Source organism: Notothenia rossii (genome assembly GCF_949606895.1).
Source record: "Notothenia rossii genome assembly, chromosome: 12".
NCBI classification, from domain to species: domain Eukaryota; kingdom Metazoa; phylum Chordata; class Actinopteri; order Perciformes; family Nototheniidae; genus Notothenia; species Notothenia rossii.
In genome coordinates, this window is record NC_136911.1 from 23125284 (window position 1) to 23147380 (window position 22097).

A 22097-nucleotide genomic window follows, 5' to 3' on the forward strand; every position below is an offset into this window, starting at 1 on the left:
TGAGTGTGTGTTACCTGAGTGAGTGTGTTACCTGAGTGTGTGTTACCTGAGTGTGTGTGTTACCTGAGTGTGTGTTACCTGAGTGAGTGTTACCTGAGTGTGTGTTACCTGAGTGAGTGTTACCTGAGTGTGTGTTACCTGAGTGTGTGTTACCTGAGTGTGTGTGTTACCTGAGTGTGTGTTACCTGAGTGTGTGTTACCTGAGTGTGTGTTACCTGAGTGTGTGTGTTACCTGAGTGTGTGTTACCTGAGTGTGTGTTACCTGAGTGAGTGTGTGTTACCTGAGTGTGTGTTACCTGAGTGTGTGTTACCTGAGTGAGTGTTACCTGAGTGTGTGTTACCTGAGTGTGTGTTACCTGAGTGTGTGTTACCTGAGTGTGTGTCACCTGAGTGTGTGTTACCTGAGTGTGTGTTACCTGAGTGTGTGTTACCTGAGTGTGTGTTACCTGAGTGTGTGTTACCTGAGTGTGTGTTACCTGAGTGAGTGTGTTACCTGAGTGTGTGTGTTACCTGAGTGTGGGTGTTACCTGAGTGTGTGTGTTACCTGAGTGTGTGTTACCTGAGTGTGTGTTACCTGAGTGTGTGTTACCTGAGTGTGTGTGTTACCTGAGTGTGTGTTACCTGAGTGTGTGTTACCTGAGTGTGTGTCACCTGAGTGAGTGTTACCTGAGTGTGTGTTAGCTGAGTGTGTGTCACCTGAGTGAGTGTTACCTGAGTGTGTGTTACCTGAGTGAGTGTTACCTGAGTGTGTGTCACCTGAGTGAGTGTTACCTGAGTGAGTGTTACCTGAGTGAGTACTTCTACTTGAGTAAAGGATGTGTGTACTTCTCTGTATTGAACGTCAGAGTGTGTGAAGCAGATCTTACCGTCGACGGCGCTGAGAGGCTCTTTGGCAGCCGATGGATTGGAGCTGGCTTTGAACAGAAGTCTGTCTAGATTCGGTCTTTGGGATTTGGAGGTAAAAGCCACCTGAGATTGTGCGTGGTTGCTCGAAGCTGGACGGATGTAGTTGATGTAGTGGAGCTTTTCGTTCCCTTGCTGAGTGTTCGGTGCCTCAGACAGCAGCCGCTCCAGATGACTCGCTAACAGTTTGTTCCTCCCTTGGTCCCGGTTAGCGTAAGATGGACCGAGCTTCGGGTGTTGTCCCTCCCCAGTGTGGGTGAAAACGCTGGTGATTGGAGGTTGTCCGGCTTCTTTCTGGTGGCTGAAGACAGTCGTTTCCTTCCAGCTTTGCTTCGGTTTGGAGCGGCTGGGCTCCAGGTCTCCTTCAGACTTCACATCTTCACTCTGCAACACAAAATGTGAGTTATAGCACATTCAGAGCATCGGTAAACCTCTGTTAGCCATGCTAGCAGCATCTCTTGACATACAGTGCTAATTAGCATATCTTAGCATGCTAACAAGCTAAACTAGGATGGTTACCACTTCCGTTAAGAGTGAAATACCTCCACAACTATTGGATGACTTGCCTTAAAAGACAGTTCTGACATGAATGACCTCAAGAGGATGAATCCAAATGACTACGGGGATGTCCTGACTTTTCCTCTAGTGCTAAAATGGTTCTATATATCTGGTTATGACTGAAATGTCTCCAGAACAAGTCCAGCAATACCTGCATAACTAATAACATTCTTATTAGCCTCCTCAGCTGTTCTTTGCAAACAGGTGTAATTAGCATGTTTGAGCATGCTAACAAGCTAAACTAAAATGGTGGACATTCACGAGTTAACGAAATAAAACCAGCATGTTTGCATTGTCATTGTGAACTCGTTAGCATGCTCAAGTTAGCATTTAACGCTGCAGTCCCTAAGTTAGCACATTTAGAGCATTGTTAAACATCTTTTAGCCTTCCTAGCGCCGCTTGGCATGGCTGCTAGTCCACCACTTTTGTCAAGACTGAAATATCAATACAACTATCAGATGAAGTGCGTCCCTTTTAAAAAGGCATGTCTAACATTAATGACACCCAGACGATGAATCGTAATGGAATCTCCTTATTTGTCCTTTAGCGGACAAGGTTTTCACAACAACTAAAGTATTTAGAGTGCTTATTAGCATATCTGAGCATGCTAACCAGCTAAACTGAGATGGGGAACTCACTGCGTTGTCCTTGTAAAGGCATTAGCATGCTCAAGTTAGCATTTCACTTTGCTATCCCTCAGAAGAGCATCAGAAAGCTGCTAGCATTAGCAACACCTGTTTCATTCATTTCTGTAAATCTTAAAACACATTTATTTGATGGATTTTCAACCCAGTTTCAGATGAACATTTATTTGTCCCACCCATTTCCACCTCAGATGAGGTCAGCGTTGTTGTGACAGGCTTTAGGTTGAAGAGGGAAGCAAAGCTGCAGCTTTATAGACACGACAGGATATGAATAGTGGATTCTAGATCAAAGACAACTGCATTATGGAAATCAGAGATGAGATAGTGTCACTCAAAAGAGTAATTTCATGCATTTCAACAACAAACTTTTAAAAGCATATCCCTTTGCTGCTGTCAGAGAAGCAGCAGAGACCCTTTATCTCGAAAGATAGAAGCTATGATATTAGATTTAGTCTTTTCACCATTTGTATTTCATTAAACCTGGCACCAAAATGTGTGATTCTGTCCTCTCTTCTTGTCTGAATCATCTCCAGTATTATTATCTGCACTAACACTAGCTATCTCCCCCGGTGCTATTTTCTGTCCTTCAAATGCATACAGAGAAAATGTCAGGCATACTGAGGGGCCATAATAGCATTAGCACAGCGAGACGGGGGCGCGCCGCCATTCATGCTAACCATGTTTGCCTTTCTCCATCACGCTGCTCAACAAAGGCGCTCCACTCATCAATAAAGAAGGTCCTGAACTCTTCAACTCTGCATTATGGCTGCTCCGACACATCAGCAGGAAGCACGGAGCGTCTCACACAGAAAGCCCTACGTATGAGGACTGAATAATGTAAAGAGGTGATGGAGACCTTTGTGTGAAAGGGTCTCTGCTCAGTGGGAGAGAGAGGAGAGGAGAGAGAGAAACAAAAGCAGTGAGAGGTGGAAGACATACTGACTCTCTTTCAAAAGGGAAGAGGCCTTTGTGTTATTTAGGGGAGGAAACACTGTTTGTTTGTTTGTTTGTTTGTTTGTTTGTTTGTTTGTTTACTAGCTTTGACCTTAGGGCTACATCTCTGGAGATTACGTGAAGTATGGTACGTTTTTTTAATTGCCACTTCTGCAATTTATTATGTTTAGATTACGTTTTTTTAAATCACTGGATGTTATGCTTTCAAAATAACGTTAGGTCCTGTTTTTCCGTCTTGAATATGCCTGTTTCTTATCGTTTCAACTCGCTTCCCATCGTATGGTGTCGTTTCAAGTCGTGACGCTTTGTGTCTTTTCCTATTGAATTGGTATGTATTGTTTCGTTCCATTTCTTTTAGTTTTGTCTCGTAAAATATAATTTTGTATTGTTTCTAACTGTTCCACATTGTATCATATCGCTTCTTATCGTATCATTTCGTAATATTTTGTATCAAATCACATTGAGTGTGTGTGTTACCTGAGTGTGTGTGTTACCTGAGTGTGTGTTACCTGAGTGTGTGTTACCTGAGTGTGTGTGTTACCTGAGTGTGTGTGTTACCTGAGTGTGTGTTACCTGAGTGTGTGTGTTACCTGAGTGTGTGTTACCTGAGTGTGTGTTACCTGAGTGTGTGTTACCTGAGTGTGTGTGTTACCTGAGTGTGTGTTACCTGAGTGTGTGTTACCTGAGTGTGTGTGTTACCTGAGTGTGTGTGTTACCTGAGTGTGTGTGTTACCTGAGTGTGTGTGTTACCTGAGTGTGTGTTACCTGAGTGTGTGTGTTACCTGAGTGTGTGTGTTACCTGAGTGTGTGTGTTACCTGAGTGTGTGTTACCTGAGTGAGTGTTACCTGAGTGTGTGTTACCTGAGTGTGTGTTACCTGAGTGTGTGTGTTACCTGAGTGTGTGTTACCTGAGTGTGTGTTACCTGAGTGAGTGTTACCTGAGTGTGTGTTACCTGAGTGTGTGTGTTACCTGAGTGTGTGTTACCTGAGTGTGTGTTACCTGAGTGTGTGTTACCTGAGTGTGTGTGTTACCTGAGTGTGTGTTACCTGAGTGTGTGTTACCTGAGTGAGTGTTACCTGAGTGAGTGTTACCTGAGTGAGTGTTACCTGAGTGAGTGTTACCTGAGTGTGTGTTACCTGAGTGTGTGTTACCTGAGTGTGTGTTACCTGAGTGTGTGTTACCTGTGTGTGTGTTACCTGAGTGTGTGTTACCTGAGTGTGTGTTACCTGAGTGTGTGTTACCTGAGTGTGTGTTACCTGAGTGTGTGTTACCTGAGTGTGTGTTACCTGAACGTTGGCTCGTTGGCTTCCTGTCTGTCCCTCAGGCAGGAAGCCCAGTCCGCTCAGATACTGCTTCATGTTTCTGCTCAGCTTCAGGTCTCTGGATCCACTGAAGCCGTTCAGAGGACTCTGAGCTGAGGTCTGGTGGCGAAGAGGAACCGTTCTCAATTTGGAAAGCTCTCGAGAAATCACCTGCTGGGTGAGGTCGTCCTGCCATGTCAGACCTGGACACAAACAAAGGGTTTTTAGATGCTTTGTTAAGGAGTGAGCTGCAGTTGATTGTTTCATTTTATTTTTTCAAGACATATAAGCACCAGCAGTACAATGACTGCCTTATTTTTAGCCTCGTGCTGAAGGATCAGTAGTAAAAGTACTCACTATTATCAGTGTTAAGGTACCTCAGACTGATTCTGATCCATTAGCTAGCAGTATTTATTTTGGTCGAGTTGACATAAAAATACGAAACATGAATTCCTAAATTAGGAAGGAAGAGTCTTCTGGGTATTTCTTTATAGAGAAGTCAATTGGATAGACATTTGGCTAGTAGGAAACACATTCTGTACACAATATACTCATAATATATGTCTTTAAAATACTGCATGCTCTAACAGAGTAATGCCATTGTCAATGCAAATATTAAATGAATCTTTCCTCAATACAAAAATATTTATAAATCATTATTGACTATCAACAGCTGTCTGTCTGTAAGAAGAATATATAGTATGTACATTCTAGGTTTTTTGTACTTATTGTAAGTTGCTTTGGATAAGTGTCATCCAAATTAAATAAAAGGAATGTGTTGCAAAAGTGTCAAAAAAGGTTTTATTTATGTTGGAAATATTGTTAGAAACTGCATTTAAAGCAAGCCAAGACACACACACACACACACACACACACACACACACACACACACACACACACACACACACACACACACACACACACACACACACACACACACACACACACACACACACACACACACACACACACACACACACACACACACACACACACACACACACACACACACACACACACACACACACACACACACACACACACACACACACACACACACACGCCTTGCCAACATGTCTGCTAATTGCCAGCCAGTGTCTGGGCTGAAGAACTGCTGGAAACCGCTGCCAGGACCAGATGGAGCTACTCGAGCAAAAAAATTAAATAAAAAAAGATCCCCAAACATGGCCACATTCCCGGGGGAGCCGAGAGCCAACAGACAACATTCCATAGAAATACCACGGATATCACGCTGATGACTCTCTATCACCGTTCAGAAGCATGCTTTCATGAGACGTGTAGATTACTAGCTCTACAGAAACAATGCTGCTCTTCACCTTCAGTCAAGAGAACTTCTACACCACCACGATGTGCATATAAATACCATCATCACACAAAATAGTTATTATTAATAATGTTCTATGATAACGTGCAATCTGCCACTACGTTTTTTCTACTAAATACTGTTAATATTTACATGAACGATGTGACCGTCTGTGTTTCCCGTAGTTATTGAATTGCTCTTTTTACTGCACTGTTAGTGTAACGTTTTATTATTATGCTGCTGTGTTTGTTCGGTTTATTGTATTTTTGTAACTATGGCACAAGTCCTATCTTATCTTATCTTAATGATGTGGACACGTTCAACAGCAATGCATGAACACAAAGCTGCAGAATGCCTTCATTAGCCGGCTTTCTCACACATCGTTTTTGGGGTTTATTCTCATAGATATTCATAAGAGGATCTGAATGCCTCCGGTCGTTTCTTGGCAGCGCTGATCAGCGTATGTTTCCATCCATCCGAGGAACAATGACACTTAACTACCCATGGTTTAACTGATGTGCCGTTATATATCAGTGATAATCATCCCACTTCGTTACTGTACTTAAGTACATTCTTCTGGTATCAGTACTTTCTACTTCTTACATGTTGAACTCAAATACCTGTACTTTCTACTTCTTACATGTTGAACTCAAATACCTGTACTTTCTACTTCTCTCATTTTGAACACAAATACCTGTACTTTCTACTTCTTACATGATGAACTCAAATACCTGTACTTTCTACTTCTTACATGTTGAACTCAAATACCTGTACTTTCTACTTCTTACATGTTGAACTCAAATACCTGTACTTTCTACTTCTTACATGTTGAACTCAAATACCTGTACTTTCTACTTCTTACATGTTGAACACAAATACCTGTACTTTCTACTTCTTACATGTTGAACACAAATACCTGTACTTTCTACTTCTTACATGTTGAACTCAAATACCTGTACTTTCTACTTCTCACATGTTGAACTCAAATACCTGTACTTTCTACTTCTTACATGTTGAACTCAAATACCTGTACTTTCTACTTCTCTCATTTTCCAAACAGCTGGTTCCTTTAGTCTGAATGTGTGTTTGGTGGCGTGATCATTATTATTTAGAGTCATTGCGTGCCTATTGATTTGAACACGATTCTACTTGAGTAAAGGATGTGTGTACTCTTGCTATCCCCTCTGTCTCCAATATCAAACAATATCTGGTTCATTTCAATACTGTCAGTCCTGCACAACACTTCGATTGTTTATTTCTACTCTTTTAATGTCTCTAACGCCTTGTCTTTTTATGCTGCTGCAACGCAAACATTTCCCAAATTGGTCTCAAAAAGTACTTCTTGTCTTTTCTTAAATTAGGCGTTTTGTAAAAGAAAAAGTCAGGATGGAAAAGTGCTGAATTCTTTACGCTCGGATTCCTCTCAATCAACCTCTCAGCTGATTATCCTCGCACTGGGGTGGGGGGGGGGGGGTGAACGTCGTGCAAATTCATCTCTGAGTCCAAAGAAAGAGCAGGTTTTATCCCCGGGGTTTCTCATTTTAAGGGTGACATTCCTCGGTGGAATAACGCCGTGCCATTAGCAGCAACATGAGATATTTCTGTTGACCTCCTGTCTGTTTTCTGAGAGGGGCGTGTTAAATATTCAAAGCCTGTGAGATGGGATGCTGTCTTTGAAATGCAGATTTTCCCCTTTCCCTTTACTTCTGTCCGCCGACTGGTTTAAAAAAAAGGAGCTAATGGAAGAGAGCGTGAATCATTTAGGAGACATAATTAGTCAAAATGAAATGTGTCAATCCAGATTTGACGTGGACATTAAACTCACAGTGCATGATGCTGCAGAACAGAACAAACACATTTCATTTACTTTTAAAGTACTGTAGTTGTCTTTATACTTCTATCGTCGTTCCCCCTTAAGTAGCTTTATGATTATATCAACTTGACATCTCTTTACTGAAGCTTTTACTTCACCAACCTGAGGAGACACGCGCAGCGTTTCCTAACAGCTTCAGAAATCTCCTGATGTAAATTATTTGGGCCGTTGCCACTCGTAAAAGGGGCTCTTAATAATTTAATTATCTTAATAACTGGACTTAAACTGCCACTGCACATTTTACATTTCTATTCAATTTAAATGTATAATTTCTTGCACAATAATAATCTATCCATCCATCCATCCGTCCGTCCATCTCTCTCTCTCTGTCTGTCCGTCCGTCTCCGTCCGTCTGTCTTTCCGTCCGTCCGTCTATCTCTCTCTCTGTCTGTCTGTTCGTCTGTCTCTCTCTCTCTGTCCGTCCGTCTCCGTCCGTCCGTCCGTTCGTCTCTCTCTCTCTGTCTGTCGGTCCGTCTACGTCCGTCCATCCATCTCTCTCTCTCTCTGTCTGTCTGTCTGTCTGTCCGTCCGTCTCTGTCTCTTTGTCTCTCTCTCTGTCTCTCTGTCTGTCTGTCTGTCCGTCCGTCTCTCTCTCTCTCTCTCTCTGTGTCTGTCTGTCTCTCCGTCCGTCTCTCTCTCTCTCTCTGTCTGTCCGTCCGTCTCCGTCCGTCTGTCTCTCTGTCTGTCTGTCTGTCCGTCCGTCTGTCTCTGTCTCTCTCTGTCTGTCCGTCCGTCCGTCTCTCTCTCTGTCTGTCTGTCCGTCCGTCTCTCTCTCTCTGTCTCTCTGTCTGTCTGTCCGTCCGTCCGTCCGTCCATCTCTCTCTCTCTCTGTCTGTGTCTGTCTGTCTGTCCGTCCGTCTCTCTCTGTCTGCCTGTCTGTCCGTCTGTCCCTCTCTGTCTCTCTCTGTCTCTCTTTCTGTCTGTCTGTCTGTCTGTCTCTCTGTCTGTCGGTTTAAACAAAGCATGACCACATCAAACCAAAGTGATGTCATATTGACGTAAATGCACAATAGTTGGAGATCTGTGTTTTTGCTGTGGCGAACATAATTTAGCTCGGAGTAAAAATCAACGAAAGGTTTCTCCAAAATGATCCAGCTGGCTTCTCAGACACGAACTCACGATGAACAGCTCAATAAAAGCACTCTTGTTTTCCTCATAACAACTCAAGTTTCCTCGTGGCATGTTAGCGTGTCTGACTTCTCTCCAGAACAATCTAACAAGGCTGTCAAGGAACGGACAGAGAAGAATACGAAGAGGAACAACAATGGTCAGGAAAACCTGTTTTTTTTGCAGGTTGGGTTGGAGTAAGATGTGGTTGCAGTTTTCTGCCCACTGACTCTGATGCTTCCTGTCAATGGAGATAATGCACATGTCAAAATGCATCATCTCACTTCACTTGTCAGCACGGTGAGAGTCTGGCGCTCTGCACGGAGGTCAAGAGGTCAATCGACTCCAGGTTAGTGAAGTTAGACGAGGTATCAAGAACACAGACGTCACTTTCTGACAAGATGCTTTCTGATGTGGAGAGGACTGAGTCTGAGTATAAAAACAGACCAGGAAGTCAAAAACATGGCATTAAAACCGTCTGTTCTGGAGTCAAAGTGACCGAGCTAACCTATGACTAGAGGAACAGATTATTGTAGGCTTTAGCATTTAGCTAACACATACTGCAACCCCTAAAAATGTGTTAGTAGCGAATATAATGGCCCTTTCCATTGTCGAAAAATGCTAATGCTAATGAAATTGTCTAACCCCGACAGGGCTGTTGCTAACACTACTTTGTCCAATGTTTGTTTATTTACATTTTAAACAAGAATGATCTAAATGGCAAAATGTAATTTCTTTGTAAATTTTTGTCAAATAAATAACTACATGATTAGCGTAGTTGTTAGCAGGTTAACTAAGACGTTTTGAAGTTGACTCTTTCCGTTGAAAAAAATGCTAACGCTAGGTTTCTACTGTAGCAAGCTGGTGAGTTGGTGATAAGCTAACATTTGCAGCTTTTAATAGAACATTTGAATACAAAATGTAATTTCTTTGTGCATTTTTCAGACAGAGATAACTGCTGATTATCGTAGACGTTGTAAAAGATGCTAACGCTAGGTTTTTCCTGTAGGTAGCAAGCTAGTACGTTTTAGGCTAACATTTACAGCTTTTAATGGAGCATCTACATTTAAATTGCCAGTGGCGAGCCGTGACTTTTATACCTAGGCCCTCTGACCCCCACTCTTTCCCTCGAAGAAAAACAAAAAGAAGAGTTATTACGTCACGGCGTATACTTCAGCGGAATATCAAAACAACGGCCCGGGGTGCAAAACGCATCAAGGACAGCGACCCTCTACCACACAAAACAACACCTGTAAATAACCCTATTTGTGTTCTTTCAAATGGAAAAGGATATTGCATTGTGTTTGTTACTTTCGTTGCAGTTGTATGTCTTAAGTGTAATTTGGCATGCTTTTATTTTGAAGGCGAGTTAACGCTGTTGACAGGAAGTTGTTGTTGCTATGGAAACAAGAAAAGCTTCACAGCGGGCGGAACTTGTCATAAAGTCCGCGATAATATAACCCACCCATTTAGAGGGAAGATATGATTGGTCAATTGTGCTGTCATTTGACATGACTCTCTCGTTCAGTTACTATAGCGGGCCCTCTGTGAATTCACAGCTGGACGTCCAACCGCTCCTCTCTTCACAGTAACGGTACGTCTACACTACAGGCATCAAAAAATGCTTTCAACGCTTCGCCCATTCACTTGAATGGGGTGACGTAGAAGATTTTGAATCTTCGCCGAACTGCATTGTGGGGAGCATGGCATGGCTTTGCAAGCATCACGAGCATCTATCGGCATCAAAAGTTGAACAATGTTCAACTTTTGAGGCTCGATGCTTGGCATCAGCCAATGAAATCCCGTTTATGCAAATCCCGCCAGTGCAAGCGCAGCCAATCAAACCGCGTGCAAGCTGGGAGAGCCAGACCGCAGTTCATTTCCTCATATTCCAAACGAGATATTACGGTAGCAAATCACCCGGTTCTTTACGACCGGAACTATTTACCGGGATACAAACCGGAGGAACCAGGCATGGAGGGAGGTGGCAGAGACAGTGGGTGAAACTGGTCGTTTTTTCGCCTGTTTGGAGAGTTTATATCCAGTTTACTTCGTTTTAACATTGCTATTGCTTTGTATGTCGGGGGCGGGAGATTCATGGGATTGGTTGCTCGCAAAAAATCGCCAAGCTTCAGACACCTGTGAATTCACAGCTGGACGTCCAACCGCTCCTCTCTTCACAGTAACTCGCAGAGACGAGCTTCTTTCATTTAACCCTTCACATTCCAACAGAAACTGAATAGGCAGATTCAAAGGATTTATTTTTTTGGAAATGTTATTTTGTTAAAACTAATGAAAAATATAACTAAAAACATATTATTTTGTAGAATATCTTAGAGCGCCTAGAGGGTCCTGACGGCTCTGCTTTGTGCACTTTTCCCACAGAGATAACTACAGATTATTGTAGGCTTTAGCATTTAGCTAACGTATACTTGCAAAACCCCAAAATGTGGTACTAGCTAATAAAGTGGCTCTTTCCGTTGTAAAATGCTAATGCTAGGTTTTTCCTGTAGGTTGTTAGCTAGTAGGTTAGTACTAAGCTTTAAAAAGAATAATAATAGAGCATGTACATTTTTCTTACAGTTATAACTTCTTATTATCGTAGACGTTGTAAATAATGCTAACGCTAGGTTTCTACTGTAAACTAGAAAGTCTGTGTTGAGCTCACATTTAATAGACCATATAAATACAAAATGTAGTTTATTTGTAAATTGTTGTCACTAAGATACCTACAGATTATCATTCTTACTTCAAATGTGGGAAATCTGCTTAAATGCGGTTGGTAGACTATTGGAAATGTGGTGTTTAGGGGCAGGGTCTGGCAGATGAAATGCTCCATCATCCTAAACATATAGCACATTAAAATGAACACACTACAGTTACTACCTCATGTGTGTTTCTCTCTATTCCAGTCTGCCGTTTTGACTGCAGCGTTATGACAGCAGCAGTCTGGCTGTGGTTTCACGCCTTGAATACTAAGGTGCTGTGTAATATAAAAGTAATTTGCAGTGGGATGACAGGGGCGTTGGATTCAGAAGGTTTTGTGGTGAAAATGTAATAGCAAACATCGAGATGTGCCGATGGGGGACGCATGCAGACAACCCTTTTGTTCAAGGGTCAATTCCTATTGATCTCAATGACATTCTGCAGCGAGGCTTCTACCTGATGGAAGATAAAGAGGGTTGTAAATCGATTTCATTGACGTCCCCCCCCCTCCTTCTTCAATTTAACTTACAGTACAATGGCGTCTCAAAGATGACACTTCAATATAAGAATAACCAGTGCATTGTGGACTCATGCGGAGATAATGCAAGACAGAAAAGGGTGGAAATGATTCAAAGCGATGATGTAATGTCTGCAAACACAAGGTCAGACTCTCTCGATGAAAAGCATTAAACACTGCCACACCACCTCTCTTCTTATCCTCTCCTTTCACTCCCATTTGTTTCTTTCTGAGCAGTAATTAGAATAAATATGTGGTCTCGCCTTGCTTGATATTCATCGCTGCGTCCCTTTCTGATTTCCTCTGGCTGACTGCTTAATGATTTTCAACAGCGGTTCACGCCTGTTAAAAGATATTAAGCTTCCGAGTGGCCTGCAAAGCCAATTATATTTGGACATTTCATGTTAGTGGTCACGCTCCATGTTAAAGGACTCTACTGCCCCCTGGTGGCTCATTACTGCACTGACACCTGCAGAGAAAATGCATAGAAGCTCCATTTTATAATATTTCTGGCCTGTAATTTCCTGCAAATGCATTATTTCAAATTCCTGAGACAAGGGAGTGAGACTGCTCATTTAAGAGCAATGCTTTTGCATTACTTAACATACACTTACTATCAAATAACATATTTCTATCTTGGAAAATCTGTAAAGATCAACATATTAAGAGGCTATGTCACCATTTGCGTGTTTTATTTCGACATAAATCGCTTTTTGAGGCATTTTATGTAAGACACAAACCATGCAGATTTATTTTTGCATTTTCAGCAATGGATCTATACTAGCAGACTGTCTGGAGGCTTCAGTCGTTTCTACCTGTTTCCCACACTGCAAAAACCATCAGACAGTACAAGACATGCATTTTAAATCAGCCATATCAACGTGACCGAACTACATCCGAGAAACTAACCCTTCATTTCCTCAAATGAGCTCTAAAGCCTCTCCTGTTATGAAGGCGTCTTATTGCAAATGCCCTGAAGATGTAACATGTTATTGATTGGGTACCAGAGACTTTCTAATGTGATTACTTTGCACACCGCACGCTTACTCATAGCTCTAAATGTCCCACCAGCAAACAAGCAAACTGGACTGGTTAGGCAATAATGTTGGTGACAAATCAATGACCCAAAATGAGTCACATGACCTCTTCTTGCTCTATGGTTTCGAGTGGGGTATTTGGCGTCAAACGAGGCAGCTGACAGGCAGGGTTTCAGTAATCCTGCTAGTCATCTCAATTATTTCTTCTATATGTGACAGTAATCCAGAGATAGCAGAAGTACACACATCCTTTACTCAAGCAGAAGTACAGATACTCGTGTTTAAAAGTGGTGAAAGTAGAAGTACTGACTAAACTTCTTTCCTCAAGTCAAAGTAAAGAGGCTTTGAAATGTACTTCAGTAAAAAGTACCCATAACTAGCAGCTGTTTTAAAGAGTACCTGACCTCCCTTTATATTAATAGAACAATAATATCTTTGTTAGCTAATGAATGTTTCCATGGTGAACAACGGCAACATGACAACGTTTCCATTGGTCCCTCTTCTTTAGAGAAGACCAGGAAATGATGGATACACGGATCGTGTTCAAATCAATAGGCACGCAATGACTCTAAATAATAATGATCACGCCACCAAACACACATTCAGACTAAAGGATCCAGCCTGTTTGGAAAATGAGAGAAGTAGAAAGTACAGGTATTTGAGTTCAACATGTAAGAAGTAGAAAGTACAGGTATTTGAGTTCAACATGTGAGAAGTAGAAAGTACAGGTATTTGTGTTCAACATGTGAGAAGTAGAAAGTACAGGTATTTGAGTTCAACATGTAAGAAGTAGAAAGTACAGGTATTTGAGTTCAACATGTGAGAAGTAGAAAGTACAGGTATTTGTGTTCAACATGTAAGAAGTAGAAAGTACAGGTATTTGAGTTCAACATGTAAGAAGTAGAAAGTACAGGTATTTGAGTTCAACATGTAAGAAGTAGAAAGTACAGGTATTTGTGTTCAACATGTAAGAAGTAGAAAGTACAGGTATTTGTGTTCAACATGTAAGAAGTAGAAAGTACAGGTATTTGTGTTCAACATGTAAGAAGTAGAAAGTACAGGTATTTGAGTTCAACATGTAAGAAGTAGAAAGTACAGGTATTTGAGTTCAACATGTAAGAAGTAGAAAGTACAGGTATTTGTGTTCAACATGTAAGAAGTAGAAAGTACAGGTATTTGAGTTCAACATGTAAGAAGTAGAAAGTACAGGTATTTGAGTTCAACATGTAAGAAGTAGAAAGTACAGGTATTTGTGTTCAACATGTAAGAAGTAGAAAGTACAGGTATTTGTGTTCAACATGTAAGAAGTAGAAAGTACAGGTATTTGTGTTCAACATGTAAGAAGTAGAAAGTACAGGTATTTGTGTTCAACATGTAAGAAGTAGAAAGTACAGGTATTTGTGTTCAACATGTAAGAAGTAGAAAGTACAGGTATTAGAGTTCAACATGTAAGAAGTAGAAAGTACAGGTATTAGAGTTCAACATGTAAGAAGTAGAAAGTACAGGTATTAGAGTTCAACATGTAAGAAGTAGAAAGTACAGGTATTTGGGTTCAACATGTAAGAAGTAGAAAGTACAGGTATTTGGGTTCAACATATAAAAAGTAGAAAGTAAAGAAGTATTTGTACTCCACAGTAATCTGATTACTTCTACAGCAGTATTTACCTCTGTGAGCCAGTTTCTGAAGCAGGACCCTGAGGCGTTGCAGAGCAGAAGAAGAAATATCGTATGTGTACAAATCTGCAGCCGCCAACTCCTGACAGCGTCCAAACACTTCATCTGGAAGAAGAGAAGAAGAAAATGGGTTTATGACGGGTTTGTTTTAATCAAATTAGACGCGTTGAACCAGTTGAAATGCTCTAATGGTGTTTTCACACAGTGTAGCTGTATACTCAATGCTGATTGGTCAACTTTGAACATTCTGCAGTCTGTTATTCTTCGCTAACAGACCGTTTGTCAGAGAAATCAGCAAAAGAAGACTTTGGAAGTGTTTAAAGACTTGGTCAGTTACAGAAAACCTTGATCAGTGACGTTGCTGTTGCAGAGAAACGGACACTTTTTTTCTTAGCAAAAGCAAAACTATCTGACTCCGTTTTGAGGGGGATACTTTCTGACATTTCTTCCTCCAAAAGCCCAACGATAAGCAGCCGTTGGTGTCAGGGAGGACTTTTATTAGAGACCCCGTTAATCTCCCTATCAATCAATACGGGTTGCTAGGCGATTTACGGTCATCTCTATCAGCTCCACATCACAAAGGCTGGTCAAACCTCAGGAAGCAGTGTGGAGAGAGAGAGAGAGAGAGAGAGAGAGAGAGAGAGATCTGTCTCTTTTGGCTAAAGTCCCTCCTGTCTGATATACTTTGTTACTGTACATTTGTATTCCCACATGTATATGTTTTACTTTTTTAATGCTATTTTAATTCTATTTGAGATGTTTACATTTTGGATTGTTTGTCAAGTCAAAGTCCACTTTATTATCAATCATTCAGTTTGTGTGTACAGACAGAGAGATCGAAATACTGTTTCCCACAATCCAGAATACAATAACAAAGATATATAAAAATATGTATGGAATTTGTTGAACTGTTGAGAACAATTCATCTCTTGAATGCTCTTATGCTGACGTCATATCTGTCAATCTGTCAATCTGTCAATCACACACTGGTTCTAATAAAGGGATCATTGCTGGCTCACTCGTCGGAGGGGATTCAGTCAGTGTCATGGGAACTACAATGTGTGTGGCGTCTTTTATTCCTCCGTAGTATTAGTCCAAGGCTATCTAGACCTTTGCTGGTAATGGCTGCTGCGCCAACAGAATTATTTCTACTCTTTAATTTCTCTTATGTGCAATGCCTTGACTTTTTATGCTGCTGCAACGCAAACATTTCCCAAATTGGGATCAATAAAGTAATTATTTTCTTATCTATTATCTTATGAATCCTGCAGAGTCAATCTGTGTGTGTGTGTGTGTGTGTGTGTGTGTGTGTGTGTGTGTGTGTCATCATGCATACTACCTCGTGTGATTAGATGGGATGTAATGATGTGAATCAACGCTCTGTCACACACCACAGCGTCCCGTTAATTAGGCCCAAGATGTCGGACAATGACAGCAAACATCAGTGCTTGGATTGATGTTCGTTGACACGTCGGGGACTGTGTGGTCGCTCAGCGTAAAGTAAACACAAACAAAAACGCTGATGTCAGATACAAGCTGCCATTTCCTGTCTCCTCTTCCATAATATCTCTTAATCATCTGTGGGATTTGACGTGTTGATATGAAGAACAGTTGCATCAAAAGAAATTCTACTTTCTTGTTTATTTCTAGTCTTCGTCATTTGTTTTGTACAATGCCAAGACTTTTATGCTGCTGCAACACAAACATTTCCCAAATTGGGATCAATAAAGTACTTCTTATCTTATCTTATCAAGAAGAACAATATTCCTCTTTTTTTTAAGTCAAGCAAGATCACTTTTCTAGTTACGATCAACGCTTTGCAACCCCCAAACATGTTGTAGTATCTGATGAAGTGCCCCTGTCCGTTGTCAATCAACCTAGCCTAGCATCTAAGCTAACACTTGCATCTGTTAATAGATTACATTTTCCTCACACAGAGATAATTATTGATTATTTTAGATTTGAAATAAAAACAGATGATTAGAGTATGTAGCTTGATGTCAGGTACTAATTTGAACTCTAATTTTAAACGAGAAGCGGGTCTTTTCCCTGATTCCCCCCTCTCCGTCTGCGACCCGTTTAATGACAGCTCTGTACAGGAAGTCGCCCGTGGGAGGAGGTGAATTAGCACAGGAGATATTTGGGGATATTTACCAGCGTATCGAGAAGAAACTTCCACCTACACATGCGTCACAGAAAAGCAACAATCCAACCCCTCTCTTCACTGACTTCCGGCATGATTTATTTGTGCTAATAAAACACGTATTATGTAAGAAACAAGCGGGGGATGGTGACAGGAAACTGGTGAATGCTTCACGCTCTGCACTGAATCTCTAGTTGGTTTCCATAGCAATCGGCATCATTGAACATTTCCTTCTCCGGCATGCAACCAGACAGTCATGCAAACAGGTTAAAAATAGAAATGAGGTGTTTTACTACCAGGAAATCATTATATGGCACACAACCACTCAATGCACATAATGCATGGTGCACATAATGCACGGTGCACATAATGCACGGTGCACATAATGCCACATCCCTATCAAAGCAGATCAGAACCGGTCGTTCTGAATGATTTTCTGTCGAGTTCAGGGAAATATTAAAGTGATAAATGCATCAGTTTGTGACGGACAAAAGGCTAAGGCTCGTTCAAATCAAGAACAACAATTCACAGCGATTAAATATAAGATAATACTTTCTTAAATATGTGAGACAGATGTCGTACGTTCGATCATTTTGAAGGGAAATGCATCAACAGGTCAGAACAGAGATGCTTTCTATTGATCTCCTGTCAGCTTTAGGGAGATATTAAGCTGACAATGCATCAATTTGTGACGGACAACTGCAATCTAAATGAACCTTCATCAATAATGCATGAAACAGGGCCAAAGAATCAATCACTCAACAACTCAGTGTCACTTAAGGGAAGCCACGTCTGGATAAATGCCATGTTGACAGGAAGATCTTCGCCCCAGAAGAAGTTCAATCGCTGTAAATCCAGACTCTGCTCTGACAGATAACGCGACATCCTGCTGCTGCTAAAGCTGTTTCCACTGTGAAGGCTAACACTGAGGGAGAAGAGGAGCAAACACTGCAGCTGACAGTCAGCAAAGCTTGGCTCAAAGGCTGTGGCAGGAGGACACAAATGAAGACGTATCGAGACAGGTGTATCTGCCGAAAAATCAATGCACAAAGACCGGCCAAATCTAGTTCGCTAATAAATAAAAGAACAAGCTTAAAGAACAGATTATTCAGCAGCGTCTGAACACTGCGGCTTTGAAATGATAATTACACTAATGCATGCACTGCAGAATACATGCAAATACAGAAATAAATAAACATGAACACACTTCCTGTTCAATTTGGCTGTGGAATATGAATTATCTCTATTAATACACCTTGTTTTTATCTTTAAAAAAACCTTATTTCCCATCATATTACCTTTTTATATTGTCTTATAATTGAAATGCTTACTTCTTTGTTATTATCCTTAGATTTGGACCTACTTGCATTTTTGCAGATTGTTGCAGGCATTAAGCAATAGAAGCATCACCTCAGTCATTTCAAACTCACTGCAGATATTTGAATTAGCTCCATTGATACACCTTGTTTTCATCTTTAAAATCCCATTATACCAAAGAACCTTTTTGTACAGTCTAATAATTGTATTTCCTCTTGGATTTGCACCTACTGTGTTAGCGCTCTAACAGACATTGAACAATAGCATCACCTTAATAATTTAAATGTAAAATACTCTGCAGACAACAGAATACCCACCAGTCGATAACACACTGTTGGTTAAGTGTTAAATACGAGACAACTGGTGCCCTCGAGGAATCTGGCAGCACTTATCCTCTTTACTTTAACTCAGATTATCAAACCAGTAAAAGACTCTGGAGAGTTGCATCAAATTAAAATGCATTTCCTGTCTCAAGGTAATCACATTGTGTTTGCTTTTAGAGGAACCTCTGAGAGTACTTCCCCTGCAGATTGAAATAAACATTTGAAAAGGCTGGATCCTAAATTAGACATGACAGCAGCAGAAGAGCTAATGATATACGGAGGATGGTAATTGAGCTAAACCATCAATCAGGCTAACTACTACTGTAGAAGAACCTAATAGGACTTCAAATAGACTTCTTTAAAGAGGACATCATGTGGAAAGTAGAGCTTAATTCATTACAGGAATGAACCAAAATATATTCAATTCGCACAAGTCACACGCAGCAAAATATAAGCAATGCCTTCTATGTTAGCTCAAGCGCTAGCTAGCATAGCTTTAGCTTCCATTTGTACATACTGTATATTATGGCTTGCTTTAACCACATTTAACTAAACCTATAGACAAATCTTTCTCACGTGTGTTTACCTTCTTTTTAGTTGGTTGGTTATCTTTGTATCCATCTGTAGTGCATTATAACTCTTCATGTCTGTACGTTGCTTTGCTAGCACTGTAATTAGCATGATTAGCATGTTGCTATTGCCCACATGTGCTCTGAGTCTTGTTTACAAACACCACTAACTCATATTAAAGGGGATTAATACTTATATAATTAGTGTTTCATATGTTATTTATGTGTGTTTTAATTTTAGATAGCTGTGCATCATGTAGATTGCAATATGCTTATTATGTAATTAAGTAATTATTTACTTACATTTGTACACAAAGCTACCTCTTGTATATCTGCACAGCTTTCCAATACTGCACACATTTGATCTTATTCTATGTTATGTTTAGGAGCATTGTGTCATATCATACTGTAGTTTTGTTGGTATATCTGGTGTAATTAAAGTGATTAATACTGCAATTAGTATTAAATATGTAATGTATGTGTGTTTTAACTTTAGATGGCTGTGTAGGATATATTTTTGCACATTTCTACAAATTTGATTGTTTGTTGAATTTGCACTATCCTCCTTTTAATGCACAATTTCATCGTTGTACCTTTAATCTAAATATATGTCTATTCTATGTTTTGTTTGTTTTTATATCTTTTACTGGTAACTGTATTCTGTGTGATATCAATGTGAAGCACTTTGAACTGCACTTATTGTATGAAAGGTGGCGGTGCTATACAAATACAGATTATTATTATTATCATTAGACCTCCATGTACGAAATGGTTTCTGATTGAGCAGCTTCTTCCCGACACCTTCCCTCCTCCTGAGCTCATCTCCATGGCAACAGGAAGAAGAGCACGGTTGTTTTTTCCATCCCAGAATAACCCAGGTTACTGCTTCAGGGACGAGGTGTCAGACCCAGTTACCCACTCTTCCTCTTTGTGTAGATTATGTGCCGAGGTGTCTAACGACTACAACTAACCACCAGGTTCAAATATATAAAAACAACTAACGATGTGGTTAACCTGGATAACAACACTATGAATGCTTCTGACGACATAAAGCAGGATATTATACATTCATTGTGAAAGGAATGGATTATTAAATATTGAATTGACCCAGTTACTCCCACTCTTCCTCTGTCTGCTGCTCTTCATCATCAGGCCAACTATTCATGCATTTGTTTCCTAGTAACGGTCATTATGGCAGACAGTGTCCTTTTTCATAAGGCCTATCGTTAAAGCTGGTTACCCTACGTTCGGCCTACGTGATATATAGCTCTATGTTCCCTAGTCACTCTAATTATTAAAGGGGCAGAAAGTGTCCAAACATTTTAAGTGTTGAAGATGTTCCTTTTTTAATACAGCCTATATTTAAAGCTGATTCCCCTAAGTTTGTCCTAAATATATTTAATTGTGTTTGTATTGTTCTTTTGTTGTATTTCATCTTATTTGATCTGTATTTCACTCTATCATGTCTTTTAATTGATCTTTTAGCACCGTCTCTCATTTGTTAATCTGTCAAATGTACTGATGTGATATATAGCTGTGCTGTAAGTTTCCTAGTAACTGTAATTATATTTTTCAACTTCCTCTTTCTATTAAGGAGGCCGACAGTGTTTAAGGCCGGACACACCAGGCCGAAATCGTCGAAGCGTGCCCTGTCACCCAAACTCAATTTGGTGTGTCCCGCACCGTCGGCCGTGACACGCCTTATTTGGCCTTTCATGGTTGAATCGGCCGTGCGTCGGCCACAGGCAGTCGGACAAAGAAATCACTCTGATTGGCTGTTCAGCTAGCGAATCAGTGCATGAGAAGCGAAATGGTTGCTTGAGAACGTCTTCCACCAGCAACGCTCCAATGGCTGATAGCTCCAGTACCGCACGAGACATGTTTTCGTTGGACGAGAGTGAAAATAGAACGCACACGCTATTTGTTGTTTGTTTAAATACATGTTTAAATCACGCGGTCTGTTCTTCTTCTCTGTCTTCCGGTTGTTGCCTCTTTTGAATGACGAATACACACTACCGCCGCCTGCTGGTAAGGAGAGTTATTGCCGCTCACGCAGTTCGTACGTGCTCGGCTGAAGTCTTTGCGGTGTGTTCCAGTGCGACACATGGCCAAGACGCAGTGACTGCTTGGTGTGTCAGGGCCTTGTGCTGAAGATGTTCCTTTTTAATAAAGCCTATATCTAAAGCTGGTTACCTACGTCTGTCCTGCTTGTTATGGTATTTTATTGACTTTCGTTGTATTTCATCTCGTTTTATCTGTATTTCAAACTCAGTCTTGTCTTTAAACGTATCTTTTAGCACCGTGTTTCATTTGTTAATCTGTAAAACCCACTGATGTGATATTGAGCTATATAAATAAACTTTGATTTGATATTTTAGAATGAGAGGGTTCACATACGCGCTTCACATTTGGCCTGTAAATAAAAAACACTGAGAAAATGGAAATGGAATTTGCATTTTACTCCAATATAAAACTCCCACACTACGAGCCCCGGGGGGTTTCTGTCGAGGCGTCAGCACTTTCTCACACAGACACAGCTCCCCTCTGAACCAATGCTAACAGTGTAATTAAAGTCAGTTTTTTATATATGTATCTCTCCTCCACTGCCTCCTTTCCCCCTGTTCCCTCCTAACTGGGTTAATATGGAAATCAGGGTACAGATCTGCAGATTTGCACCGATTCCAAAGACACTAAGATCTTATCCTCACTAACAGATATCTTCAATAGCTCCATAAGAAGATTGCAATATGATTATTATCTAATTAAGTATGTATTTATTTATATTGGCATCAATATTGTCTCTAGTTGGTGTCATTTCTCTTCAAAGCACTTTGGTTTACATTAAATAATTGATTAATGACTGCGAATGAACTAGCGAACATTAGCGATCTTTCTAACAAAGCGGCTACTGAGCAACCCAGTCTCACGGCATTTCGTGTTATAGTGACAAAATTAATTAATTGATTGATTTCAGTATTCTGACTTTAATGGCATCAAGGGTTTCCTCTTGCCACTATGGAGCGGGGTTGACGACACGCAATCCAAAACAATAAGCAGCCGAAGGTTTCCAGTCAAAAAGATGTAATTTATTAACAACAAAGTATTGACTTAAATAGTCTCAAAATAACAAATCTTTAAACAATAT

The 22097-nt window shown here is 40.6% G+C and overlaps 1 protein-coding gene across 1 annotated transcript in view; it reads right to left on the reverse strand.

Annotated features, from left to right (window-relative positions):
* Window positions 1-22097, reverse strand: part of ptprn2 (protein tyrosine phosphatase receptor type N2) — a 172086-nt gene that overhangs the window by 129804 nt on the left and 20185 nt on the right. Inside the window, exons 3-5 of the mRNA XM_079661853.1 lie at window positions 14592-14705; window positions 4321-4565; window positions 867-1314 (exon numbers count right to left, since the gene is read on the reverse strand). Of these exons, the coding sequence (XP_079517979.1) occupies window positions 867-1314; window positions 4321-4565; window positions 14592-14705 (807 nt within the window). The remainder of the gene's footprint in view (window positions 1-866; window positions 1315-4320; window positions 4566-14591; window positions 14706-22097) is intronic.